Source organism: Orbicella faveolata, unplaced genomic scaffold, assembly GCF_042242905.1.
Source record: "Orbicella faveolata isolate gen_17 unplaced genomic scaffold, um_ofav_v1 contig_1, whole genome shotgun sequence".
Taxonomy (NCBI): domain Eukaryota; kingdom Metazoa; phylum Cnidaria; class Anthozoa; order Scleractinia; family Merulinidae; genus Orbicella; species Orbicella faveolata.
Window position 1 is genome coordinate 8,031,668 of NW_028301536.1, and position 24,083 is coordinate 8,055,750.

At 38.1% G+C, this 24,083-nt stretch overlaps 2 protein-coding genes across 3 annotated transcripts; one reads left to right on the forward strand and one right to left on the reverse strand.

Annotated features, from left to right (window-relative positions):
* Positions 1-37: 37 nt before the first annotated feature.
* Positions 38-9,677, reverse strand: LOC110045859 (gamma-aminobutyric acid receptor subunit beta-2-like). The gene is made up of 10 exons (XM_089287675.1): positions 9,553-9,677; positions 9,329-9,429; positions 7,013-7,131; positions 6,527-6,594; positions 5,083-5,300; positions 4,246-4,328; positions 3,231-3,377; positions 2,571-2,938; positions 2,159-2,206; positions 38-1,611 (listed from the first exon to the last, which is right to left on the reverse strand). The coding sequence occupies exons 2-10, from the start codon at positions 9,418-9,420 to the stop codon at positions 1,261-1,263; spliced, it is 1,494 nt and encodes a 497-aa protein (XP_089143801.1). The 5' UTR covers positions 9,421-9,429; positions 9,553-9,677; the 3' UTR covers positions 38-1,260.
* Positions 9,678-14,000: 4,323 nt separating this feature from the next.
* Positions 14,001-23,880, forward strand: LOC110045648 (uncharacterized). Of its 2 annotated transcripts, XM_020751246.2 has the most exons (7): positions 14,001-14,329; positions 15,544-15,628; positions 16,676-16,808; positions 18,880-19,264; positions 19,588-19,793; positions 20,990-21,394; positions 22,524-23,880. In XM_020751246.2, exons 2-7 carry the CDS (start codon positions 15,581-15,583, stop codon positions 22,799-22,801), a joined length of 1,455 nt encoding a protein of 484 aa, XP_020606905.1. In that variant the 5' UTR covers positions 14,001-14,329; positions 15,544-15,580; the 3' UTR covers positions 22,802-23,880. The 2 variants fall into 2 exon arrangements, with proteins under 2 accessions (XP_020606905.1, XP_089143816.1); XM_089287690.1 differs by lacking the exon at positions 14,001-14,329 and having other exon boundaries at positions 15,566-15,634.
* Positions 23,881-24,083: the final 203 nt, after the last annotated feature.

Genomic DNA, 24,083 nt, shown 5'->3' on the forward strand with positions numbered 1-24,083 from the left:
TTGATCGATTAAAGCTAACTACGACGAAAGGAAACAGTTTTTTTCACTCCTGGATAGTCACTGTTGCTTTATTACAATTTCAACATCGATGTATACATTCCCAAGTACACTTTTGAATAACACCTCAAATCTCCACATTTTGGTGGCAAACGGAGTCGCAAGTAGACGCAAGTTGAAAGCTTGGGTCCACTTGCGACTCCGTTTGGCCAGGCCTTGCGTGCACTTGCATTGAATTACGATGACTTGCGGTCATGCTGGTCGAGATCAATTTTGCACGCAGGTCGACGTAAGTTTTTCACCGTTTGGCCACTCAACCCAAGTCAACGCAAGTTGAGAGACGTCCATTAACCTATTATTAGCCAATGAAATACAGGATATTTCTGACTTGAAATGGTTTTTATAGCGACTTGCGGGTACTTGCGAGGAAACATGCGAGTCCGTTTAGCCACCCAACACAACTCTCTACGCAAGTTCAACTTCCGGCTGCTTGCGATTACTTGCGAGTCTGTTTGGTCAGGGCTTAACAAAAACAACCATTCATCCGTCTGCATACAAAGGTTTATTGTTATGACGTATCCTATGATGGCTAGATAAAGCTTCAACTCCTACACAACTGCCAGCAGGTTCCCACCGAACGCCACAAGTATGAAAGGCCACCCGACTTAAATCCTATACGACTGTACTATACTATGCATCTTATTGAACCTTGACTACGTACGCTACATTAATTCTGCTACAGTTGCAGCAGTGTAGCATTATTATGTTAGATTTCAAATGAGATTTTAAATAGGCAATTTTGAATATGATACAACTGTACTCAGCGAGCTAGGGGATTTTTTTAGCAAATTCCGTTATATACGTCGTCTAAGTCACGCGGTCAAGTAGAGTTTTATTGCATCAACACGACTAAATGCAAGTGAAAAAGGTCGCGGACAGAGGATGCACTTTGCATTCTTGTTACATTCAGGAGGTAATATCTTCAGGGTGCAAAAGAAAATAGTGCGACTTATTGCTAATGGTTCCTGAAATTGAATCATTACCAAATACGCAGGTTTGATTGTGTCTTTCTTTCTTAATTTGTAAATTTAAACAGTAGTTTTTACAACTAGTGCTATCGTAGCAAAAGAGCAGCTATCTGAAATGTATCAAACTTGCATGCAATGTGATGAGTTCTTTGACCTGCCTGAGTAATTTAAACTTGTAAAAAGCTTCAGAGTCTTTACAAAATAAGCAGATCTCGCAGATCTTTATTTTAAATTTTTACAGCGTTACCTGTTGTACGAACTTTCGCCAGAACAATACCAGAAAAGTAAGGTAACAGCTGGGGAATATGATACGGGACATTATATCGACCCAGTGGGTACCGCGTGATTTCCGTTTCTTAGGTTCTACACGATTAGTGGCTTTCACTTGAATGTTTCCATGACGCGTTTCACCTGACTTATCTAGCAGCATAACTGTAGCCCCTTGTTGTCCATTGGACACCACAACTCGCCGGGGTAGGGTGTGGTTGCACGGTGACACGTGATTGTTTACCGCAGCGAGGACAGTTTCAGGGGGTTGAGTGATCTCTGCTTCGAGTTCCGTGTCTGGCTCAGTACTGGAGCTATTCTGTAAGGTCAAAATTAAATTTTCATTTATCCCTTATGAGACCGTAGAATATACTTTGAGGATCTAACATTCACAGCTGTAGCCCTGTCGGCAAACCAGAAAACAGAAAATATTTCTGAAAGGAACAGTGTCCCAGTAGATTAGTGAAAGTCGTCCTATCTAATAATTTCCATATTATAATGCCAAATGACCGCCTAGATGGAAATAAATTAGATAAGAACATTTTACAGAACAAGTTGAACTAACAATGAATCAACTTTTACAATTTAGTTGATGCGATGTTTCATGATTTTACCAACTTAATAAATGTAGATGTAGAACAAGTTCTTTGAGGACGAAGCACTGGCAGGGCTACAAGGATTGGAGAGGATTAAAATTCATCAAATTTGACTCTATGACAGAATCATTTAGTTACAGTTTCCTCTTTTTAGTTGATATTTCTTTGCCTTAACCACTTTTGATTTTTTTCCTATACGCTGCGAAACCACTGCAAGATCATAAAGCAAGTTTATAACAAGCTCCCGTTTATATAAAGCACAATCTTTACCTCTTTCTCGAGCACCGCTTCTGCAGGTTTCAGTGGCTTTTTCTCTTCCTTTTGGTACAAAAAAAATTAAATATCTTAACATTGTCAAAACACTTAAACTGTGTTATTGTGAACTAACACCCTGAACTGTATGATATGATTTGTTATCATGGATATTATTTATGAGATGTTATGTCATGACAGGATATGACTTTTTCATGATATGATGCAGTATGACATGATATACGATATGCAGTATGAAGCAGGGTTACACGATCATTCGACAAACGATATCCAAATTAATATGGACAGCGCTTAAGGTAGTAATATAAGCAACGTATACCAGGTCAAAACGAGAGCTATTTATGCATTTGTGGCACTTTTCAAATGGATCTCGGCATTTTTAATTGTAACCAGACATTGTAATAAATACCTTGTCAGATTCTATGTTGAAGCACCTTCTAAGGCATTGAAGCCATCTTGGATCAGGATCTGTATTCAACACGATCACAAACTCCAGAAATGAAAGAAAGATAAATCCGAAACTGACCAAAAGGAAATAGTCTTGAGCCTTGCTGTAACTGACTGGAGGCATAGCTTCATTCACGGAACCGAAAAGAACAATAGCTGTGAGAATTGTTGTGATCCCCAAGGACACGCGCGCAGGAACAGCATAACGGGAAATCCAAAAACAGCACCACGAGAGAACGACTAGTGTTACTGCTGGAGAGAACACTGAGGAGACGAAGTATTCCAACCGACGTTTGAATGAGAACACCACGCTCAGACTGGCGAATGAACCTGCATTTAAACAAATTGACAGTTTCACCAATTCTGAATTCTGACAATTTCACCAATTATTGAGAATACAAGACGATTTTCACGTGATATTTCTCGTATAATTTTGCAAACACGGTATTACTTTATTTTCAATATCATTGCAAAATTCCAGTCTTGCATGCCATCGAGTGATCTAATAGGAATCGAAACGTTAAGTTTCAATATGATACAGATCAAATACAAGTGAAGGAGTTGAATTCTACAAAATGAAACTATCAGCAAGAATTCATTACCCATCCACGAAACCATTTACCTTTGCTGTTTTTTGTATCCCTGAGCTTAGTTTCTATTCCAACCAGTTCAAACTGCGCCATTTCTTTGGAGACAATCTCAATTCCTTTGCCCTTGTTCGCTTTAGTCTTTCGCCATTTGTAATCCATATCATCAGTAGTGTGTGCATCTGAAATTGAACAAGCAGCCACCGACGTATCACGGACGCAATTTTTTTCTTACAATGATACACGTGACTGTTCCTTCTTATTATTACACCTATCAAACTACTGGCTGCAGTTGCTTTATGTGATAATAGTACAACATAAGGGAGGTGTCTCCATCATCATAACAATCTTTAAAACGCAGCTGCGGGCGAAAATAGGCATTAAGTGTGTATAGAACACAGGCGAAAATTATCGCATAGTGCGTATAAAAACAACTCTTGGTTAAGGTTTAAAGAAACTAAGTGCTCTTAGACGTACTGAAAGAACTCTTAGATAGCCGTTTAGAAAAAGAAGCTTTAACTTGAGTACATCTCCGAATCTTCTAGAACGTTCGTCCTTTACTCAGGTTTAATTATTTGTCAAAGTGATATTTCGCAATTGCTATAATTTACTACAATTTATGCCATTTCCTATGACTATACTTTGAATTTTGTAGAGAACCATATCATTAGCCATTTGTAATCTGAGCATGTTTATAAAAACCTATTATTCTTGTTTTTCTTTATTAAAAAACGATGACATCAACACCTGAGTGGAACTCGATATACAGGAATTAAGGTATGGTACTATAATATGCACAAAGTCACAAAAATGCATCATTTATTGTTCTCTTGAGATTTCAGGGATGGTAAACTATCACAGCATCTTTTAAGAAAAACTTTTCAACGAAGTCAAAGATCACAAGACAAGGATGATGAATTAGACCAAACTGATTATGATAATCTAGTAATATAAAACATACATATAATAATACTTGAGCCGCATTGTGTTTCACAGTGTACTGAGCGGTGATCAATAGCAGGTATGCAGTGAAACATCTTAGGTACTTACAGCTTTCAATAACTAATGGGCAGTGCTGGGTGTCCATTGGGTACAAACGAAAGTCCATGTCACATTGAGCCGTTAAAGTTATCCTGTGGTGTATAGTGACAAATGCAGACTAGATGTCAAATATTGTCATAATGTAGATCGTCGAGAAATTTTGTAACAAATGCAATTTATACGGCAAAGTGCTGAATTAAATCCTTCATTCCATTAGTCATATGCACAACACACTAAAATCGTGGTCTCGAAAGTCGAACCTCGATTTTATGCTCTCGATTTCCTCACAACACTTGCAAGTGCTTTAGTGATAATAGCACTGATCCCATTCAGTAAATGCAACTTCAATGAATGGAGCAATTAGCAATATGATCAGTTTCGTTTATGAAACACATTTTAACTATCAGAAGAGAAAGATTGTAAAATTGAGCCTCTTTTTTTTTTTTCCGCTCTGGTCTCTTTAAAAAGTCGCACCTCTACATTGGGACACTTCTCATGAGGCAACAGACATCACTTCTAAGTAGACTTGCACTCAGTTGCGGTACAATTTACACAATGTTTTCCTATTAAGGAAAACTTATTATAATTTCAAGGCTGTACGTTTATCGTAGATTCTACTGTATTAATAGTGTTGTTTAACCAGCTTTTTAGTTGCTTGAAAAAGGTATCACGAGTCCAAATACTCATAATAAAATAAACCTGAATTTTGCCAGTAAAACATGTCATGATAGGTCCAAAGATAGCAGTGAATGTACAATTTCACTAAATTAAACTTGTATGTAAACGTTTCACCACATATTTTCACGGTTACAATATATTTTTTGGGGCAAATAGTTTAATGCTTACCTCGCGCTAAAGTAAATTTTTCCTGTCGAATGAATCATCACGCGCATGTTTTCACGAGTCACGAAATGATACTTGATTCTCTTCACATTAAAGAAGTAAGTATCAGGAGTCCAGAAAAGCAATGAGGGATCTGCCGCCATGTTAAAAGGTGTGCTAGAATTATGCCTGAACCTTGGATCATACCACCATTGGCGAAAGAAAATGTCCAGTGAGTATTCCTGTTGATTAGAGAAAGATATATGCTTGGGTAATCCGGCAATGACGATTTATTATTTCATCCCTATAACCACTCCCACAGTCCCAGCAGCGTGTAGAGCAATTATTGTTTTTTACTCTATCTCATCAAATACCATTAAAGAAACTGTTTTATCTGCCATTTTATTACACTACTAGGTTAGCTCAGAGGGCCACTAACTAAAATCAACCAATCACATTGTTCCATTGCCGGTCCAATATTCTCTAAGTATTGGACCGGGAAATGTCCCGAATGATCCCTCAAGATCACTCTTGAATATTTTGGGTAGTTTTATGGCTTACGTTTCTAAAAGAACTTGTTTTCACACAAAAGATTTGAATTCTTTTCTTTTTCTTCCAACTCTCCTTCACTTCTGTTTTGTTTAACATCAGATGGGAGTGTCCGTCTAGTCGGCTTCCAAACTGAATTGTTTGAACTTTGCGATGTTTTCCTTGTCCTTGATCGCGGCATTTTTTCTCTTGTCCTTGATTGCGGCATTTTCAGTCGTGTAATCTCTTATTGACCAAGCTTGCTCGGGACCGAACTGGTGGCACGGCGGCCTTATGGTTAGTGCGCTCCCCTCCGGATCAAGGGGACCAGGTTCGAGTTCCAGGCGGGGACTTTGTTCTGTGTTCTTGGGCAAGTCAATTTACTCTCACAGTGCCTCTCTCCATCCAGGTGTATAAATTGGTACCGTCAAACTTAATACTTGGGGTTAACCCTGTGATGGACTAGCATGCCATCCAGGGAGGCGTAGAAATACTCCTGGTCGCTTCATGTTACTGAGACACTGCATGAAATGGCATGTATAAGGAGGTCTAATGAACCCGTATACATTATGTGTACGGAAAGGTATACTGATGTATACTGAAGTATATGTATAAGGTCTGTACAATGATCCGTATGTCTGTATCCTTATACTAATGTATACTGACCGGAGATAGTGCCCTCACTTGGGTCGTATGCAGACTTTTACCTTCACCTTTAACAATTGCTTTAAATGTGTTCTTGCGTAAGTGGTACTCAAAACAAAACAAAAACCAAATTCGCTTGTGGAAGATGTACTTGTGAAGAACAATGCCAGTAAATTACTAAGAAATCTACTGATCTTTTGACGGCAGTCACCGATACTAATGATGGAGTGCCTTAAACAATGAGAAAAAACAGTCCTTCATAAAACAACAGAAATAAGCCATAACATAACCATACCATATTTGCTTCGTTGAGTTCTCCGAAGGAGACAACCTTGATCTCAACAGTTACTTCAACAGGCTCACCTTGAAGTAACATAACAGGAACAAGTCGCAATTAGCAATATTGTCATGACAAATTGGATTTCAAATTAAATTTATTTCGTTTTACCTACTGTACCACAGGTAACAGGATTTTCGTATGGTTACTCTCGCTGATGCACAGCAACGGATGGGCGAATGATGAATGATTTAGATACGGCACTTACTTGGCAAAGACGTTCTCAATGAAGCGAAACGAGCTGAAATTAATTGAAGTAAGCAGAGCCGTAGAGGCGAGTATGGTAGGGTATGGTCAGGTGTTGTGGAGGGGAGAGGAGTGGTGCAGTGGGGTGCAGTGCAATATAAATGCAGTGCAGTGCTGAACATTACAGTTGATCAGTACAATGGAGTACATGCAGTGGATATCATTGCATGTGGAGTGGGAGTTATAGTGCCGACTCACCACCAGCATTAGGGCGTAATTTCGGATCATATGATCCCAGTATTTCATTAATGGTGGCAGACAGATTGGCAGCTTCCTGCCTTGTACGCGCCCAGAAGTCATCGTCCTCCTCTAGAGACCTGCAAATCAGGAAAAGGGAAGGTGCAGATAATGGAAAATGCTTGAGACCAGGACCGAAGTTGTTCGAAGGTTGGAAAACGCTATCCACCGGATAAATTGCTATCGAGTAGATAAGCGTTAACAAAATGAACCACGCTATCTACTGGATAGTAATTTATCCGGTGGATAGCCGGCGTTATCAACCTTTCGAACAACCCGGGCCAGCAGTGGAGGCCTGCGGACGAAAAGACAAAAATCCCGTCCTCTTAGAAAGAAAGGTATACTATTTTATCTGTCGCTGGCAGAATTAACGAGGGTTCGGATAACAAACGGATTATCAAATACACACAGTCTACATGTTAACAGTTTATCGTAAAATGCTAAAACATCCTATTGCAGTATAAGGTGTTTCTACTCTATAACTGAAGAAATGCTTTGATACGGCTCCCTGTGGCTCTCTGGAGTTACAAATTTCCATTCTTAAAGTAAAAGTGACAGAATGTGTATGCAAAATTTCCATTTGTTTTGTTCTTTTTTTGTGAAAATAAACAAGAAACTCCCTTTAATTGTTTGCTCGCATCAGAAGGCGAAATAGAGTTCCAACGTGATTACTGTGAGCAAGGCACTACGCGGGCCAGTCGTATTCTGTTGGAAGGTAACCTACCGGGTGGTCTTCTTTGGCATGGGCCAAAGAATTTGTTATTGATATCGTAATAAACCTTTGTATTAGCAAATCTGATAACGTTAAACTGTAGGTGATGGAGGCGAATGTTGGTTGTCCTCTGTTGCAAATGAATATCGTTCATTGTTTACTCGTTCATTGTACTACCTGCCAAATACAACCAGGTGGTATAAAACCGGTATTTCACCAACCAGGAGATAATGAATAGCAATCAAATCTCAGCGTATCACCTGGCCATGGATATGCTCAGCCTAGGACTTATAATAATATCTTTTAAATAGTAAGCTAGATATCTTCACCTTTCAGATTCAACTATGGATGTACCTAGCCTTTACAAATAAAGAACAAAAACATCTTCTAGAAAACGATGATTCATCTATAATGTATTATAACTTGTGGCTAGAATCTCGATTATAAATTTTTGTTGATTAATTGCTTTAGCTAGGCGATTTTTCAGCCAAAGGGCTCATTTCAAAAACGTTGGGTTCGAAATGTACATGTAAGTTGTTGTACTATGTTACGTTAACATGTTATTTTCGTTGTGCTTTAAGAATGCAAATATTCGAGAAATTACCTAATAAAAAAAATAATAAAACATCAATCAGTGGGCACAACAAAAAACGCGACCAGTTTGCTAAATGATAAATATCGTAACAAAAAAACAAATGAAAATAAACACAAACCGGCCATAAACTGCACGGGAATGTGACCGCTACGACTAAATTGCCATTTCTTGTGTTTGTGTTTTGGTATCTTCAGGTATTGGTTGGGAAACCCTCCACCAGCTCTCAATCGAAGCAAGCATTTATTTTGAAATGTTACTGTCTTTTATTCTTAAGGACAGTATTCCATCTCCCTTGCCTTGCTTGTTACTGACCGACAAGTCGTTTATTCACTACGGCAATCAAAGTAACCCTTCTCCTCTTCAAGTTCCAACAGTTTCTGCGGCAGCCTGTGCACAACCGATCAATGTGCTTTCTATTCCTACACCTCTAATAGATTTAATCAACTAAAGCTTTACCAGATTTTAACACTAGACTTAAAGAGTTCCTATTTTAGATTTGTTATTTAGGATTATTGTATTACATGTAAATGGACTGCTTCACAACCAGTTTCGCTTTTCTTTCCAATTTGAAATCTATTAAATTGCGATCTATTTTTATTTATTATTTCAATGTATTACACAAACAGTTGTAACGTTCGTTTAAAAAAGTTATTGGCATAGATGTTCTTACAGTATATACTTGCAGTCTATAATCTTCTTTTAACATGATGCTGTGAATGAAACCAGAATTAACGTGCTAGCAGTCATTGCTGAACTAGATTTTATGCAAACCAAAAGTCAACTGTGACTGAAACGTTATTTGATGAAGCATATGCAAATCGCGCGAATTTCCCACAGATCAGTAATCAGTGTTCGGAAATGTTCGTCATTCTTACAGGACCGTGCAAATAGAGTTGTCATCGTAATTACTACTCTTATAACTGAATGCACGAATGAAACTGAACATGATTCAAAGTATTATTTCTCTTACCTTTCGTGTCGTTCGCTTGTAATTGAAAACTTCCCACTGCAGGAAGGAGCCGCTATCAATAACAAAGTCAACAGAAAATATGGCAGTTCCATGTCAGTGTCCTACACGGGAAAATGAAACGCAGTAATCACAACACAAACTGAAAACTAAGAAAGTTATTGAGAGCAAATAAAGAGACGTTCTTATCATTTAAAGAGAGTGAGAGAAACACAAACAAATCTTACATATGCCTCACAGTGATTTTAAGATTTACACACAGTTCGATGAAAACTGGTCAGCTGGCTAACTGAAAACACCGGTTATCGACAACGTTTAGTTATGATATATTTACGCGAGACTTCGTCGATAACAAGATGTAACCAAGAAATTTGAAAAACAATCAATTAGCGATATTGTACCTCGCCAATTTGTCGACTTATAAATAATAAATGATAACCAAAAATTTCCAGCTTTTATATATTTTTCAATAAAACTAAGTCACATTTAAAGACTTTTCTAGTAATGGGAATACTTCCCACAAGACGTCATTTTAATACAAATTGCGTTTGCACTGCATATAAATTTACAGAATTACTTTCTGGGTCAATAAGAGATAATAAAAAACCCGCTATTGTTATTTCTATAGCAAGCGAAATTAAATACTTTCAAGCCACAGCCGTGCCAGACTCAGTAGAGCTCAGCAGTGTACTCAGCAGGCTGGTTATTTACCATACCAGCTTGATGTCGGCGCATAACATAACCAATAGTACTACTATTGTTCCAAAGTTATAGAAAAAAACTCTTGCTGTGATTGCAAGCAAATCGTGCCAAGCAAAGTAAGGTAAACAGTAAAATGTAAACATTCTCATTCTTTCTTTCCTGAGGGGTGTTTATATAATTTTGGAGCGAAGCCTGCATGCAAAACTATAGCTTGACATAGCTTTTTATAGGAATATTAAATGTGGGCGATCTATAATTTTTAAAAAGACAAACACTGAATTTTTACTGTCATACTTGCTTCTTGTTCTTTTGATCATAATATTTTTCCTTGAATATTAGCTCTCATAAAACTTCTCAACCTCGAATAATGCAAATCTAGTCTTCTGATTGGTTCACTGAATCTCAGTTAAAAGCCGTTGTACAAGTGTTTCACTGTATGGAAAATGGAAGCGGCAAGCGTCACAGAAAAAACGTTAGCTGCAATCAGCAGGTTTGGTGAATTTTTATGCCGCTCAATGCGCTAAGTGATGGCAAATGCCATCTCCGGCAGAAACCAGGCGAAGTCACAGAATTCACAATTATCGCAGTTATGTACAGTTTGAGACCAAAACGTCATTCCATTGAATACGCTCTGAAATGTACTACAGAAGTGACTGACAAAAACTGAAAAAAGGCGAGAAACAAAATTACAAGACCGAAAAACCAAAACACTTTCGTCCAAAAATTAAAGCAGCTTTTGTAAGCTTTAATGGCATTTCACTTCAGTAAAGTTTTGTTACCTTAGGTTTGGGTCTTGTCCTTTTATGCTTCAGTAACTGACTTGATCGATTCTGAGCAACACAAAACTACACAGTACAACGATGATGAGAGCCGCGTAAAGAAGTCAACTTCTTACTTTAATCATCCAGTCGATTGAAGAATTTAATGAAGCAATCGTGCCATTCGACCTTGTTGGATGACCTTGGATTGACCTTGGATACGAGGTGATTATAACAAACTCGACGCTACGTGTCTCGCTTGTTATTTATCATCTTGCCTATCCAACGTGGACTGATGGAACAATGCATGATTTGTTGCCGTGGTGTTCAATTGTTGTAATCCTTTGGGAAATAGCTATGCAATGTTTTTAATGCTTTTTGTTATGATTTTGACATATCCTTACGTGAATTATTTTTACCAGAATACTCTTTAAGGAAAATATACAAAGGAAAATGAAATCAAGAGCAGGATATTCAATCTATACCGCAAAAAAGTTACCAAACGCCTAGAGGAACACTATTTTAAGGGCCCATTAACCGATTCATGCGCGCGCTCGCGCGCGTTGCTGAGGAGATGAAATTTCATTTCCGGTTACTTACGTCAGCCTGACCGCGGAAAATAATAATAACTCAAAAACTTGCAAATTCGCCTACATTTTAAATGTTTTTCTTTGTGTTTCACAAAATGTAAAGTAGAAAAAGTACAAGCAAAGACAAAATAAGAGAAAGACAGAAAAACAAGAGCAACAGAAAGAGAAAAACTAACTCCGAGTGGCTTTGTTTGATCTTACCGAACTGCGCTGGTAGTGCAAATTGCGCACGCGCTGATAGGGTAACTTTTAATAGATATCGGGCGCACTTCCGGTTTCTTTAGATTAAAGGAAACGCGGTTTTTCCTTAAATCCAGCCTTTTTCGACGAATTTCGATTAAAGCCAATGTTGGAAACATAGCTATGCATTCCTTTTTTGAAATCATAATTTTTTCAGAAAATTACGAATTTTTCAATATTTTGAAATGCTCTCAAAATCTGACCTTTTAGAAATGAAGCAAAATCGATGCGTAGCGTAATGAGGATTTAAATTAAGATATTAAATCAATGAAAAAAATCCCGATTAAGTAATTTGCCTGGGAGCCTTTGCATTTTTTCTGTATTAGTCACATGACCATAGGCGTGGCCTGATGACGTCATCACTAGTGTTACTGATCATGAAAAAGTTAAAACACATGAAATAACTCTGAACTAACTGAAAATGATGAGATTATATGAGAATAAATTTTCCTTAGCAACGGCTCGAAAAGATCGGTTAATGGGCCCTTAACATTGAGCTTAAAATTTACCTGTTGAATATTTAATGACGTCCCATTTTCTTTCGGGAATTCCGCCTTGCTCTGAATTATCTGAGAAATAGTACACATTTTCCGTGTATCTAGCGAGCTATAGAAACATGAGTGGAGAGGGAACACGAGCCGGCAAGCCAGTGTTTCCACAGCTTTTTCGAGTTCTTCGAAACTTTCCAGAGTGTTTCTGCAACTCGATAGAAAGAAGAAGAAAATGTTTTCTATGTTTTTTAGAAAACAGCCCAAAGAAAATAACGAACAACGCGACCATGACAACTTTTCTGAGTTTCTATTGAGTATAATTAGTATAAATCTACTAGCGTTCTATCACGAATGCCGTTCTCTAATTGGCTACGCTACTCACTATCTATTCAGTTGTAAAAATGGATTAGCCCAGCAGCATTCGGTTGCTAACAAAATGGTAGCCGTTTTGTTGGCGTTTTCGAAGTGTCTGTGTAGAAGATTTATATAAAGTTTTGAACGACTAATAGATTTATACTAAGACGATTAGATTATTCGCTCTCGATTTCTATGCGTGATAGTTGACAAGGGCGCAGCCCGAGTCAATTATTAACGCGATAGAAATCTCGAGCTCATAATCTTAAATAATTTTTAATAATGAACGCGTGTATTTTCTTAGGTCCATTTTCTAAATTCTACTTATTGCCTCGCGAAGTAAATTATATCTTTTATAGTTCTTTTGTATTTGTTTCTGTGCTCTTGCATGACCAGATAATCTTCATAAAAGATTTTACACTGAGGATTTTCGAAAAGTGCAGGCCGTTAGCCGAAAATGGGTATGCAGTTAGTTACTGAGCTCTTCAAGCTCCTGGGTTTGTGTAATGGTTTTGTTGACAACGACATGTGACATTGGCCAATCCGCAAACATTTGGATTTGAGTTTCATCTGAGGTCATTGCCAAGTGCATTTAGTAGACGATCGGTAGGGTCGGTCAGCCAGCCGGTTGCTTCAGTTCTTGCTGCAGCTACACCGTGCTGACAAGACCCAACCAGGTTGGAATTCTTGGCTTTCAGTTTGGACTCTATCATGTCGTTGTCCCGTTAAACTTTCTACGAAGTAATTAGCCTTACTTCTTATGTTGCGTTAACACTCACGCTGGTTTTCAATTTTTGTTGAATTAAAGAAAAGCGGCTTGGTTTAGCACACGCTATATTTCTTACAATCTCACAGCACACGCTATATTTCTTACAATCTCACAGCACCCTTGAGATCTAAAGCCCAATATGATATATCAACCAGAATCTTATGTTAAAAAACATATACAGCTGTTTATTACACGCTTCAAGACAGCGTATGATAATTAGCCCACACTACAACAGTAAACAATATTCCCTTGAGAGTAAAAAGAAACTTACAGGAACCATACGACACTAAGTGATCGAAAGCAAAATCACATGATCAGTTGATATATTGTAATGCATCTTGAGACTTTTCTGTTTCCACTCTTGCATACACCTTTTTTCGCGCAGGAAAATCAAACATCGTATCATGTATTGAATACAAGACGTTTATAGACCCTGGTTGTTTGATATTTTCAAAGAATGGGCAAGAGTTTTCCATCCTGTGTTAATATTTCGTTTTCCGCTGAATATCCAAAACAATTTCCAATTAGCATTCAATGTCTATCTTTTTTTATAAAGTTCTCATTTGAAGATAATTTTCTGACGTGGTGAGAAGAAATTTGTTGTATTTAGGAGGTAGTATATCGTATGTTAAGTGAAAGGAAATGATACCCGAGAATCCAAAAAACCGGCAGATTTGCATGCAGATTACCAAACAACATCCAAGGAGTAAAGAGCTTTGTTTTAGATTAATTTACTTAATATTATTCGTATATCTTCCTTTCCCTCTTCTAGAAATGTTCCCCGTAGTAAAAGAAGTCAATTAAGTTGGTAATTAAACTAGAAAGCATTGAAAGAGAAAGTGATGGTCAATTTCCTATGGAGAATACAAAACTAGGTATCTTTTGTAATGGCGCATTTTTAAGGAACCCCGCCAGGGTTGTTTCTGTTAGATGGGCCACTATATTTCCCTAAAATGATGCTGAAAAACAAAATTCTAATATTCAAGGATGACGCATCTGCATTTTGTATCCGCCCCATATAAAAAATACAGCTGTTTTGCCCAGCAACATCACTTTTTTCTCAAGAGGATCAAAAATCTACGGAAAGTTCACAGACGAAGGTACGTTTTAATAATCCGATAGGACATATCCTTTGAAACGTACACTGAAATATTAGCAGGGTGTTCATTTTAAATACAACCTTTTTTGCATGGGAAAGCAAATGCGTGGAACAGGCCAAAACAATGAAGGAAACTGAGAGTCAAGGTAGAGTTTGAATTTTATTTTTTGCCTGAAATTACAGGCAATTTAAGGATCAAGGAGTACATTGACAAGTAAATAAAAATCCCACTAGAAGTACAGACCTTCTCGAATCATTGATCGATATCGGCATACCGGTGCAATATACACGATAAAAGAATCACACGCGATTGAACGAAGCGAGAAAATGTTTAGTTAACCGTATTATATTTAAATTTTTCGTTCGGAATGGAAGAAAGATTCGAATACTAATCTTGTTATGTCGTTTAAAATAAGCAGGTTAGTTATTAACTGAAAATTTAACTTGAAGAAAACAAGTGCTGAAGCCGAAATCATCCATCATCGCGGCGATTTGGGAACGATTTCTTGATAGCTTGTTACAGGCTGAAGAGTGTAAGGAAAACCAAGGCACCAGGCGTGATGTGAAGAACGATAGAGCAGTTCCTCGCTGCTTTTCCTCCGGTCTCTTCGGCTATATGTGGCTCATTTTTCCCCCACAGTCTTACAGTGCTTGGAAATGATCAATTCTTCTTAAAAATCAAATAAAGACCAAATATGTAAATCGAATTTACTCTTAGTTAGTCAAATTAACAAGACAGTAAGAGGAAATAAGGATAACAAGAAGAGGAAAACACGTTTCCTCCTAGGTTGGTGGTTCTAAGTGCATTAGACGGATTTAGGAACCTTGTGTTTACAAGACACTTCCAGGCTTACGACAAATTTACATAAAAGCGGCATCGTCTCTGAAAATTCATTTGCGTCAATTTTAACAGGCCTGTTTTGACACTTTTATATTTGGCGTCAACGACGGTCTGACGTGAGTAAAATCAGTTTTAAAACTTCCACTTTGTCGCTGTTTGTTTTTGAAGTGTCAAATAATTGCCGACAGAGGATCAGAAAGAACCTTTCGCAACACAAGTACAACTTCCTGGTTTTCCGCGTAGAATCAATGATTGGAATATGGAAATGAGAAAAGTTCGAAAGTTCAAGGTTTATATTAGCATCGATCACCGTGTAACATGTTGCTGAATCACACTGAAATAATAGCAGTGCTTATCAAAGGATTTTTTTCCAGGGTTCATCTGGATGCTAAAGGCAGACTGTATCTGTGAATGGACAACGCCAAGAGTTCTTTATTTTGCAAACTAGTCATTTTGCAGGTAGGTGTAGACAAAAACTCAGCTGAAATCGATAACACAATACACACTTTCCTCTTAAAGCAAGGAATAGAATAGTATTTTCAGCAAACACCAAGCATAAAATGAATTTGACCTTATTTTTAATTTTATTTTTTATGTGAAGAGATTATTGCGCCATGTCTTGTCACAGTTAAGATGAGAAGGAGAAGTTACTCTTGGAAAAACGCGCAACAAGGCGTACAAGACCCTATTTATATGCATAAAAAGCAGCTACACACATAAACAAACTTTAAATGCAAAATATTTTAAGTTCTCTTTCTCGCATAAACTAGGCTGATCACTGATTAGGCAATTCAGTCTGGATTTACTCCAGGTAATACTTTTTTATTAGTTATGTGGCTTACTTATGAAACCTCCATACGCTATCGTTGCTTTCAGGCAAAGCTAACAAATCTTTCAATTCTGCGAAACGGTTTCCTAAAGCTTCAATAAATTCCTAAAAATATTTGTTCAGTGTACAGATATGACGAATTTACATCAACAAGGCAAATGTAATATCAATAAAAGTATAAACATGAATATGGTAGTTTTCTTAACATTAATTTCGAAGTCAATGATTTGATTGACAACTAAGCACTCCATGCACATGCATTGAAACCTTAAAAGCAAGCTTGTATTTAGCGATACCGGCTGTCATCCAAGTAGCCAACATGAATGCTCGTTCGATAGACGCCGCAGGTCACAGGTCCAATTTCCCCCATTCGACGGGCGCGGTACACAGTGATCTCACTAAACACGCTAGCGTGCGAGTTTCTCGAGTTCACTGTGCAGCGAGTTTTCAAGAAACGAGCCGCACGACTGGTTCAGCTGTCACACAAGATTAGGTTCATTACGTATACGGAACAAAATATATTTAATATGGTACAAGACGTGGGTTTCATTGCATTTGTGAAAAATGTTTAAAAACTGCATTTTCTTGTTCAGGAACAAAGTATATTTAATATGGTACAAGACGTGGGTTTCATTGCATTTGTGAAAAATGTTTAAAAACTGCATTTTCTTGTTCAGGTTTTAGTGACATTTACGCACGCATGGAATTCAGGAGCTGATCATTACTGGCCTTTAAATGAAATAGCATATGGACGAGTGTATGATCTTGCTGCACATCCTACCTACAAAAGGTGGATAGGGAGTATTAGAGGTACTTAAATTGCAAGAATAGCTAAACTTGTTATTTCATCTCATTAATCTGTGTTACTTTTCTTAAAAGAGAAGGTCACTCCAAAAAATGTATATTTTTTGTCAACGCTAGTAAAAACCTCGCACTAAGTTTAGCCACTCACCGAAGTTTCAGCCGCTAAAGTGCAGATTTTCAATATGAAAATAATTCGCCTCCAAAAAGGCCCAAAATTCGAACATCGTTGCCGCCATTTTAAACAGTACTCAGCAAACAGGCCGCGTTTTCGCGACGTCATTTGTTCAAATTGCTTCCGACAAGCTTTTAATTGCCACTCTGGGTTATGGCTGCTCTTGAGCCGTATTATTTTGAGCCAAACACGCTCCATACTTCGAAAATGATAGCAGTGAAGATAGTGAAGTGGATAATCGCTTGGAAAAAATACATTTTGCTGACCTTGTGGAGAATGCAAAGTCAGTTGAAGGTTTTTCTCCTTGCCGTCAATTTCGAGTCGGACGGAATGACGTGACATAAACACGGCCTGGCCGCCAAGTACAGTTCCAAAATGGCGATCTCCGAAGTCTCTTCTTTCGAGACGAATTTCTTCAGGATAGCAGGCACTTCAGAGGCTGAAATTTCGGTGAGTGGAAAAGCTGAATGTCTACTTGCCACAGGCGAAGACAAAAAAAGTGAGGTTTTTGGAGTGACCTCCTTTAATAACTGTTCGTGACACATCCATTGCTATTCTGCTATTCTTCAAAACAATTATTTAAGGACGGTGCCAACTTTTGTTTGTGCGCACACTTCCTGCACATTACGCAAGACATGGTTTAAGCGCCACGTGCGCGCTGAGGTTGACATTGACGCAATCAACTACGCTACCAAGTACACGACTAAAATGAAAGCAAAATTTTCCTACTGTGACCAAATCAAGTTTATTGAACCAGGAACACCAGAATAGCAGCATATCGCTAACCACAAGTGCGAGATAAGCAAATGTTTCACTCACTGGGAAGGTGACGGGAAAAAATGTAACGAGCACCATAAAAGTTTTCAAAAAAGATCAATAACTTTAAAAACGCGTGGTTACCCGTGGTTTTGTGTCATGAAATGGAAGTGACAAGCCTATTTAATAAATGATTAGTTTCTGGTGATGAACAAAAGGTATTTAGAATGTATTTTAGCTGAACCAGAGGAAGACTGTTAGAGACGCTAAAAGCGCTGTTGCAACGATTTTGTTATTAAAAGCATACCACAAATGGTTTTTATGAAACCATTTACCATGCAGTTTTAAGACCTTTATAAACGTGTTGCTTTTCTGTATATAAAGGCGAATTCTAAGGATATCTGTGAAGAAATATCCTTCCCTTCTTTTTTCAGAAAATTATAATGTAAGCATTTTTGTTGAGATTCAATCTCGAAAAATGCGTGGCTACCCCAATTTTTCTTTGTGGATTTCAATAGCCCTTGCAAAGATCTACTTTTTCCGGGTGGTCCTAACCTGGCGCAAAAACTTTTGTGTTTCGTAGCCACCGTCCTTAAATTGGCGGTTTTAGTGTCACGTCACGACAGAGTAAAATCCAAACCGTTGAATAAAAGAAGTCAAGAATTTGAAATGTTATAGATGATTAATAAATAATCAACTTCTCCGTCACAAAGTTTCTCACAAATTTATGGAGCTCAGTATGGAAACGGCATGTTTTTACCGTCCTGCAGAGGGGCACAAATATGGAGGCTGGAGATCAATAAAAACATGTGGAACTACTTGCTTTTTAAGCGATCAGTTCACCCTCATAAAGCAGTAAACCTTCACATAAATACTTTTCCTAATACGTCAAGTGTTCAGAATGAAAAATATCGCGAAATATAATTGATTCTTTTCATGGCACGTGGAAACCTGTCCTCTGACGTGAAAATGTGGGCTCTAAAAAATGCTCTATTTTCAAACCGAAGAATGCTATCGAGCTAACAACGTGCAAGAAAAGATATATTTTGAAGATCTTATAACCGATACATTTAAAACCCAGGGGACCTTTAAATTTCTGGTCTTAGAATTTGATGACGTTACGTGAAAACAAAGAATTATTTTCCACAGGAAATGCTGAGATCACGTGGTCTAATCCTCAACTCGCCCTAGACCTCTACGGTCAAGATTCGTGGCTAGATCTGGGATTCAGATCTAACTCTTGTTACGTGGACGTGAAATACTGCAACCAGACTGGTATTTCAATTACGTTTTGGGTATCTTTTCGTGAAGCTAGCTCGACACAAGGATTGATTGAGTTTGGAAGTGGTGACTGCGGGCTCCTGCTCGTTCGTACATCTGACCATGAAATAAATGCCACCATTAGAAGTATGGAGCTAGAACACACTTGGAGTGTGCAAAGTTTGAATGCAAGTATTCGTGATGGGATGTGGCATCACTTTGCGATAACATGGAACGCTAGTGGGGAAATTCATCTCTTTATTAATGGTACAAGGTACAAGTACATCATCGCTTTAATCATGTCTATTGATCCTCGGCCAGGCCATATCATCAGTTGGCGCGCCTATAGAAAGTAAATTAAGAAATTGACGTCAGTTTTTTATGCGTCTGTCCTCTTATTGATGATAAATTGCGTCATAACATTGCCAAAGTGGCTGTAAAACCACGAGCCGCAGGCTCGTGGTTCCACAGTAAAAAGTATTCTCACGTGTTACACTGAATTAAAAAAAACATATCTGAACAAAAACTATGCTAATATGCAAATATTCTTGAATACTAACAAGGCTGCGAATCTGTGCGTGTGTCTCTGACTCATAGGTTAAACAATGTAAGCAGAGAGGTAATTTCAAATGTGTCTTGTGCTGATACAAACTGCTCCTGTGACTGGTCGATGAAAGTAGGCACCATGACCCGCCAGAACTCGACCGTCCAATCAAAGTCGTCCGTAAAGCTTGCCAGGCTGTTCCTATGGCACTATGCACTTAGTAACGAGACAATTCTTGAATTATCGAAAGAAGTTCAAGGTAAGAATTGTTTGCCTTTTGTGCAAAAGAAATTTTAATTTTTGATTCCCCTTATGCAATGACCGTTTATTTCAACACACTTCAAAGCGCAAACGTTTGGTCATACAATAAACAGACTATTATCACTAACTTTGATAAGTTAATAAAGATGGTGAATTTTAAGCTCGGTAATGAAATGTGAAGGTGAATCAATCAACATGACACGAGCGTGGGACAAAGAAAAAGATTCACCATCTTTATTAACTTATCACTACCCACGATGACTTCGATAGCGTTGATCCTAGCAGTATGCAGGACACCTGTCATATATGAACTCAGCTAAATGACCTTGCTCTCCATGAGTTCTCGTAGTTCAGTGGATAGAGCGCCCGCCCGCTGTTCGGGAGGTCATGGGTTGGATTCCTGTCGGGGACTCAGAATTTTTCTTTGTCCCACGCTCGTGTCATGTTGATTAATTCACCTTCACATCACTAACTTTATAGCGGTAAACTCCATATAGGCAACAGAACGTCTTGTAAAATGTTGTTGAAATCACTCTTTCAAACCCAGTGAAACAAGTTAATCACTTCCCTGGGTCAGCACGGGATTTGGCAAGGAAACACTCTTAGCATCACACTCTCTGAACTCTAAATGTTCACCTATAGGAAAACGCAGAAATAAGATATCTGCAAGTAACTCTCAAAAAAACACAGTAATCCGACCTCAGTGGCTTCTAGTGCTCGAATCACCATGTGTTTGCGTGATATATATAGCTCTTGCTTTAAAAAGGTGATTTCAACTGATTTCTTGGCACCAAAAACGATACAAATCCTCAGAGTTCGTGAATTGTACACTCGACAATCGCGGACCAAACTGTTGAGTCACACAAATATCTATCATATTTGATGTTAACAAGAGCATACATGTAATCTTTGTTCCCCATCTCTCTTCCCTCCTCCCGCCATTTTTCAATGTTGCTTTTGTTCAAATGTTATCTTTTGTCCCATTACCAACCTTCTGAAACAACAATAAATGGGAGGAATGGAAATGGGCAAAGTTTAAAATATCTTTAATTACGCATATGACAAGAGATTGTTATTCACCTGTTAATACGAAAAAAATTAAATTTATAACACACGTCATCATTTTTTTAATTTAGAAAAAATTAGTATGCTTGAGAGTTGTCTAAACTAGTTTTTGTTTTTTTTGCTTTATAGGATTATTTTTCTCAAACAGGGGATGCTACAGCAGTTGGATAGCCAGTTTACAATTCTGCTATCTCATCGAGCGTCACTTAGAACGAACTTGGCATGAATCCAAAAAGACTTGTGATGAAAATCTCGCAAATCTCGCTAGTATTGGGAGCCAAGAGGAATACGACTTCCTAGAACAGGTGCTGCATAAGAAACAAGTATCAAGCTGCTTGCATATTGGCTTGCAAACGCATGATACTGACTCCATACCGTCTTGGGTAGATGGAAACTTGAGGAGTTTCTCCAAGCTTAACATTACTTCTGAGCAAGAAAACAAGACAAACACGTGCGTATACCGAGGTGTGGATGGACTGTGGTATTTGACTAAATGCAACACGAGATGCGGTTTCATCTGCAAGAAATATAGAGGTAGGTGTTGAAGGGACACCATCTCGCAGTGTTCCTGCGTTTTGCTCAAAACAGGCGCCGAAAATATGTGTGTGAGAGAGAGGGAGAGCAAATTGTATTTAGTTTTGGAGATTTTTCCAAGAAAAGTCGACAAAATGCACTTTGCTCGCGCCATCATTAGAAATCGAGAGCGAATAATCTAACTGTTTTAGTATAAATCTACTAGTCGTTTAAAACTTTAGCTAAATCCTCTTTATAGACACTTCGAAAACGCCAAAAAGCCGTCGTAATTTTGTTAACAAGGGCATACTGCTACGCTACTCATTATCTATCACAGAATAGATAGTGAGTCAGCGTAGCCAATCAGAGAACGGCATACGTGATAATACGCTAGTAAATTTATACTAACGAGTTTTAATATAGCGATAGCATAGTAAGTAGCGTAGCAGCGTGCACTGAGGACCAGTTCTTTGTGTTTTTAAAGTGTCTTTGAAGAGGATTTAGATTAAAGTTTTGAGCGACTACTAGATTTCTACTAAAACAATTAGATTATTCGCACTCGATTTCCATGCGTGATAGTTGACGAGGGCGCAGCTGATAAAACATGGGTTTTTGACTAATATATAATAATAATAAATAATAATAATAAAAATAATCTTTAAAGAGGAAGCGCCCGTCACGTAAATACGTGGTTTTCAGGGAGGTCCTCTATAAAATAAAAAGTATTAAAATCTAAAATAAGAAATACAAGTATCACTAATATATTATAAAGGAAACTAAAGAAAACAATAATAACAATAACAATAACAATAACAATGATAATAATAATAATGATAATAATAATAATAATAATAATAATAATAATAATGATAAGCACCCCCTCAAACACCCTTGAATTCGGTGGAAAATCTCAGTTACCTTCCCGGCCGGAGTTGTTCGAAAGGTGGATTACGCTATCAGATGTTATCCGCCAGATAATTCGCCATCTAGTGGATAGTGTGGTTTGTTGTGTTAACATTTATCCACTGGATAGCTATGTATCCTTTGGATAGCATTGTCCAGTCCAGCCTTTGAACAACCAGGGCCTGACCCTTAATACTATAGTTTTTTTACTGTAAATTGGTCGATATTCTTTTCCCTTTCTTTTCAGTTGGCATGTTTAGAAACGCTGAATTCCATTGCCGAGTTAGAAGATACAATCACCAACTAGTGGGTCATCGGTTGACTATCCGATGGGTGCAAAATGAACTGGCTTGTGCAATTGACTGTTTGATTTATGGCAAGGGTTGTGAATCATACAACTATCAACACAACAACCTGGCATCAAATGGGCAGAACCTTTGCGAGTTAAACAGCTCAAATCAGCACAAAAAACCTGCGAGTCTAGTCTCCAATATTGGTTTTCAGTATTGTGAGAGAGTTTCCTAAGAAGTTCTGAAATAGGAAAATTAATTTTCATACAGGTGACTGACACCACGTTCGTAGCTCTCAGAACTAGCTCAGTCCGAATTCCATTGCTCTTGCACTACAACCATGGACAATCAGTGTTGGAAAATGCTCAAACACTTGACTTCATGTCTGTAATAACCACAGAATAGTTTTCAGCACCTCTGTCTCCCCTTCCAGTGTTGGTAAATGGTCAAATACAAAATTTTGTTTGATAAAAAGTGTTTTGCCAACACGCGGAGGGAAAAATGGCTCACACTAGAAAATGAACTTTTCCAACACTTATGACCAGGGTTTTAGACAAAAAGACTTTTGCTCAAAGCGAGGGATGAAGGGATTCAGTTAACGCGTTTACATCCTTGTTGCCACCCACTGAATGCAGACCATGTGATGATATTCATTTGGGAGGCAACAATTGTTCTGTTTGAACATGCTTTCATGCAATCATTTGCGTGTGGCAAATCACACAATTAAATCGTCACGTGGTCTGAATTGGGTGGCAACAAGGATGTCAACACGTTAGCCGAGTCCGTCTATTGGCTCACACAGCGGAGAAGTAAGAGCTTCTATGCTCGCGAAGGGTAGGTTATGGGTTACTAAATGGGAGGGTCTGGTTATAAAGAAATATATACACGAGGTTGGTGATCGCAGAGTCATGGCAAACGGGCGGGACGGAATGAGGCCTATATTAAATGAGCCAGAGATAAATGATTTCCCGTCATCAGGTATTGCTTCTTTGGCATACCACCTTTGTCAATGTTGATGTTGTCGGAAAGTAGGGAAAATATTAATGTTTAGGTAAAAGCTGAACTGTTCTGACATCGACGCGTCCAAACGTCCTTTTTTTTTGACCGACTCACGTCAATCTTTCCCGCTTCCCCGCCAGAGAGAAATCCAACGGTGGAATAATAAATTGGCCAATTGTAGTCAAACTGTCACCCACCAAACGGTAGCTGAATAATCTGCTATTGCTCGTGTGCTCACCACCAGGGTTTCCAGACTTGCCTTTCAAACCATCCTGGGATATCATCTAACTCCCCAAAAAATAAAATAAAATAAAATTAAGGCGTTATTATTGATGCATTATTTTGCGTGAAAACTAATTAGTTTGCTAGTTCGTTCGTTTGTTGGTTGGTCGTTAGTCTGTTTTTAGCCACCTGATGTCTATCCTTCCGCATAGGATAACAATTCGAATAACTTTTTGTTCAACAAGCAATCGTTGTAAAAGCAATAAGTATCTACCGATACATCACTATCAATTAAG

What these genes read in the sequence shown, in the direction of transcription:
- LOC110045648 (XM_089287690.1), top strand. Translation starts at nt 15,581, where the DNA reads ATGGACAACGCCAAGAGTTCTTTATTTTGCAAACTAGTCATTTTGCAG. An exon ending in CTCTTTATTAATGGTACAAG is followed by an intron (nt 19,265 to 19,587) that starts GTACAAGTACAT and finishes TCTGACTCATAG; the next exon opens with GTTAAACAATGTAAGCAGAG. An exon ending in ATTATCGAAAGAAGTTCAAG is followed by an intron (nt 19,794 to 20,989) that starts GTAAGAATTGTT and finishes TTTGCTTTATAG; the next exon opens with GATTATTTTTCTCAAACAGG.
- LOC110045859 (XM_089287675.1), bottom strand. Translation starts at nt 9,420, where the DNA reads ATGGAACTGCCATATTTTCTGTTGACTTTGTTATTGATAGCGGCTCCT. An exon ending in AACTCAACGAAGCAAATATG is followed by an intron (nt 5,301 to 6,526) that starts GTATGGTTATGT and finishes TCTAATCAACAG; the next exon opens with GAATACTCACTGGACATTTT. An exon ending in CCCATTAGTTATTGAAAGCT is followed by an intron (nt 3,378 to 4,245) that starts GTAAGTACCTAA and finishes GTTCAATTTCAG; the next exon opens with ATGCACACACTACTGATGAT.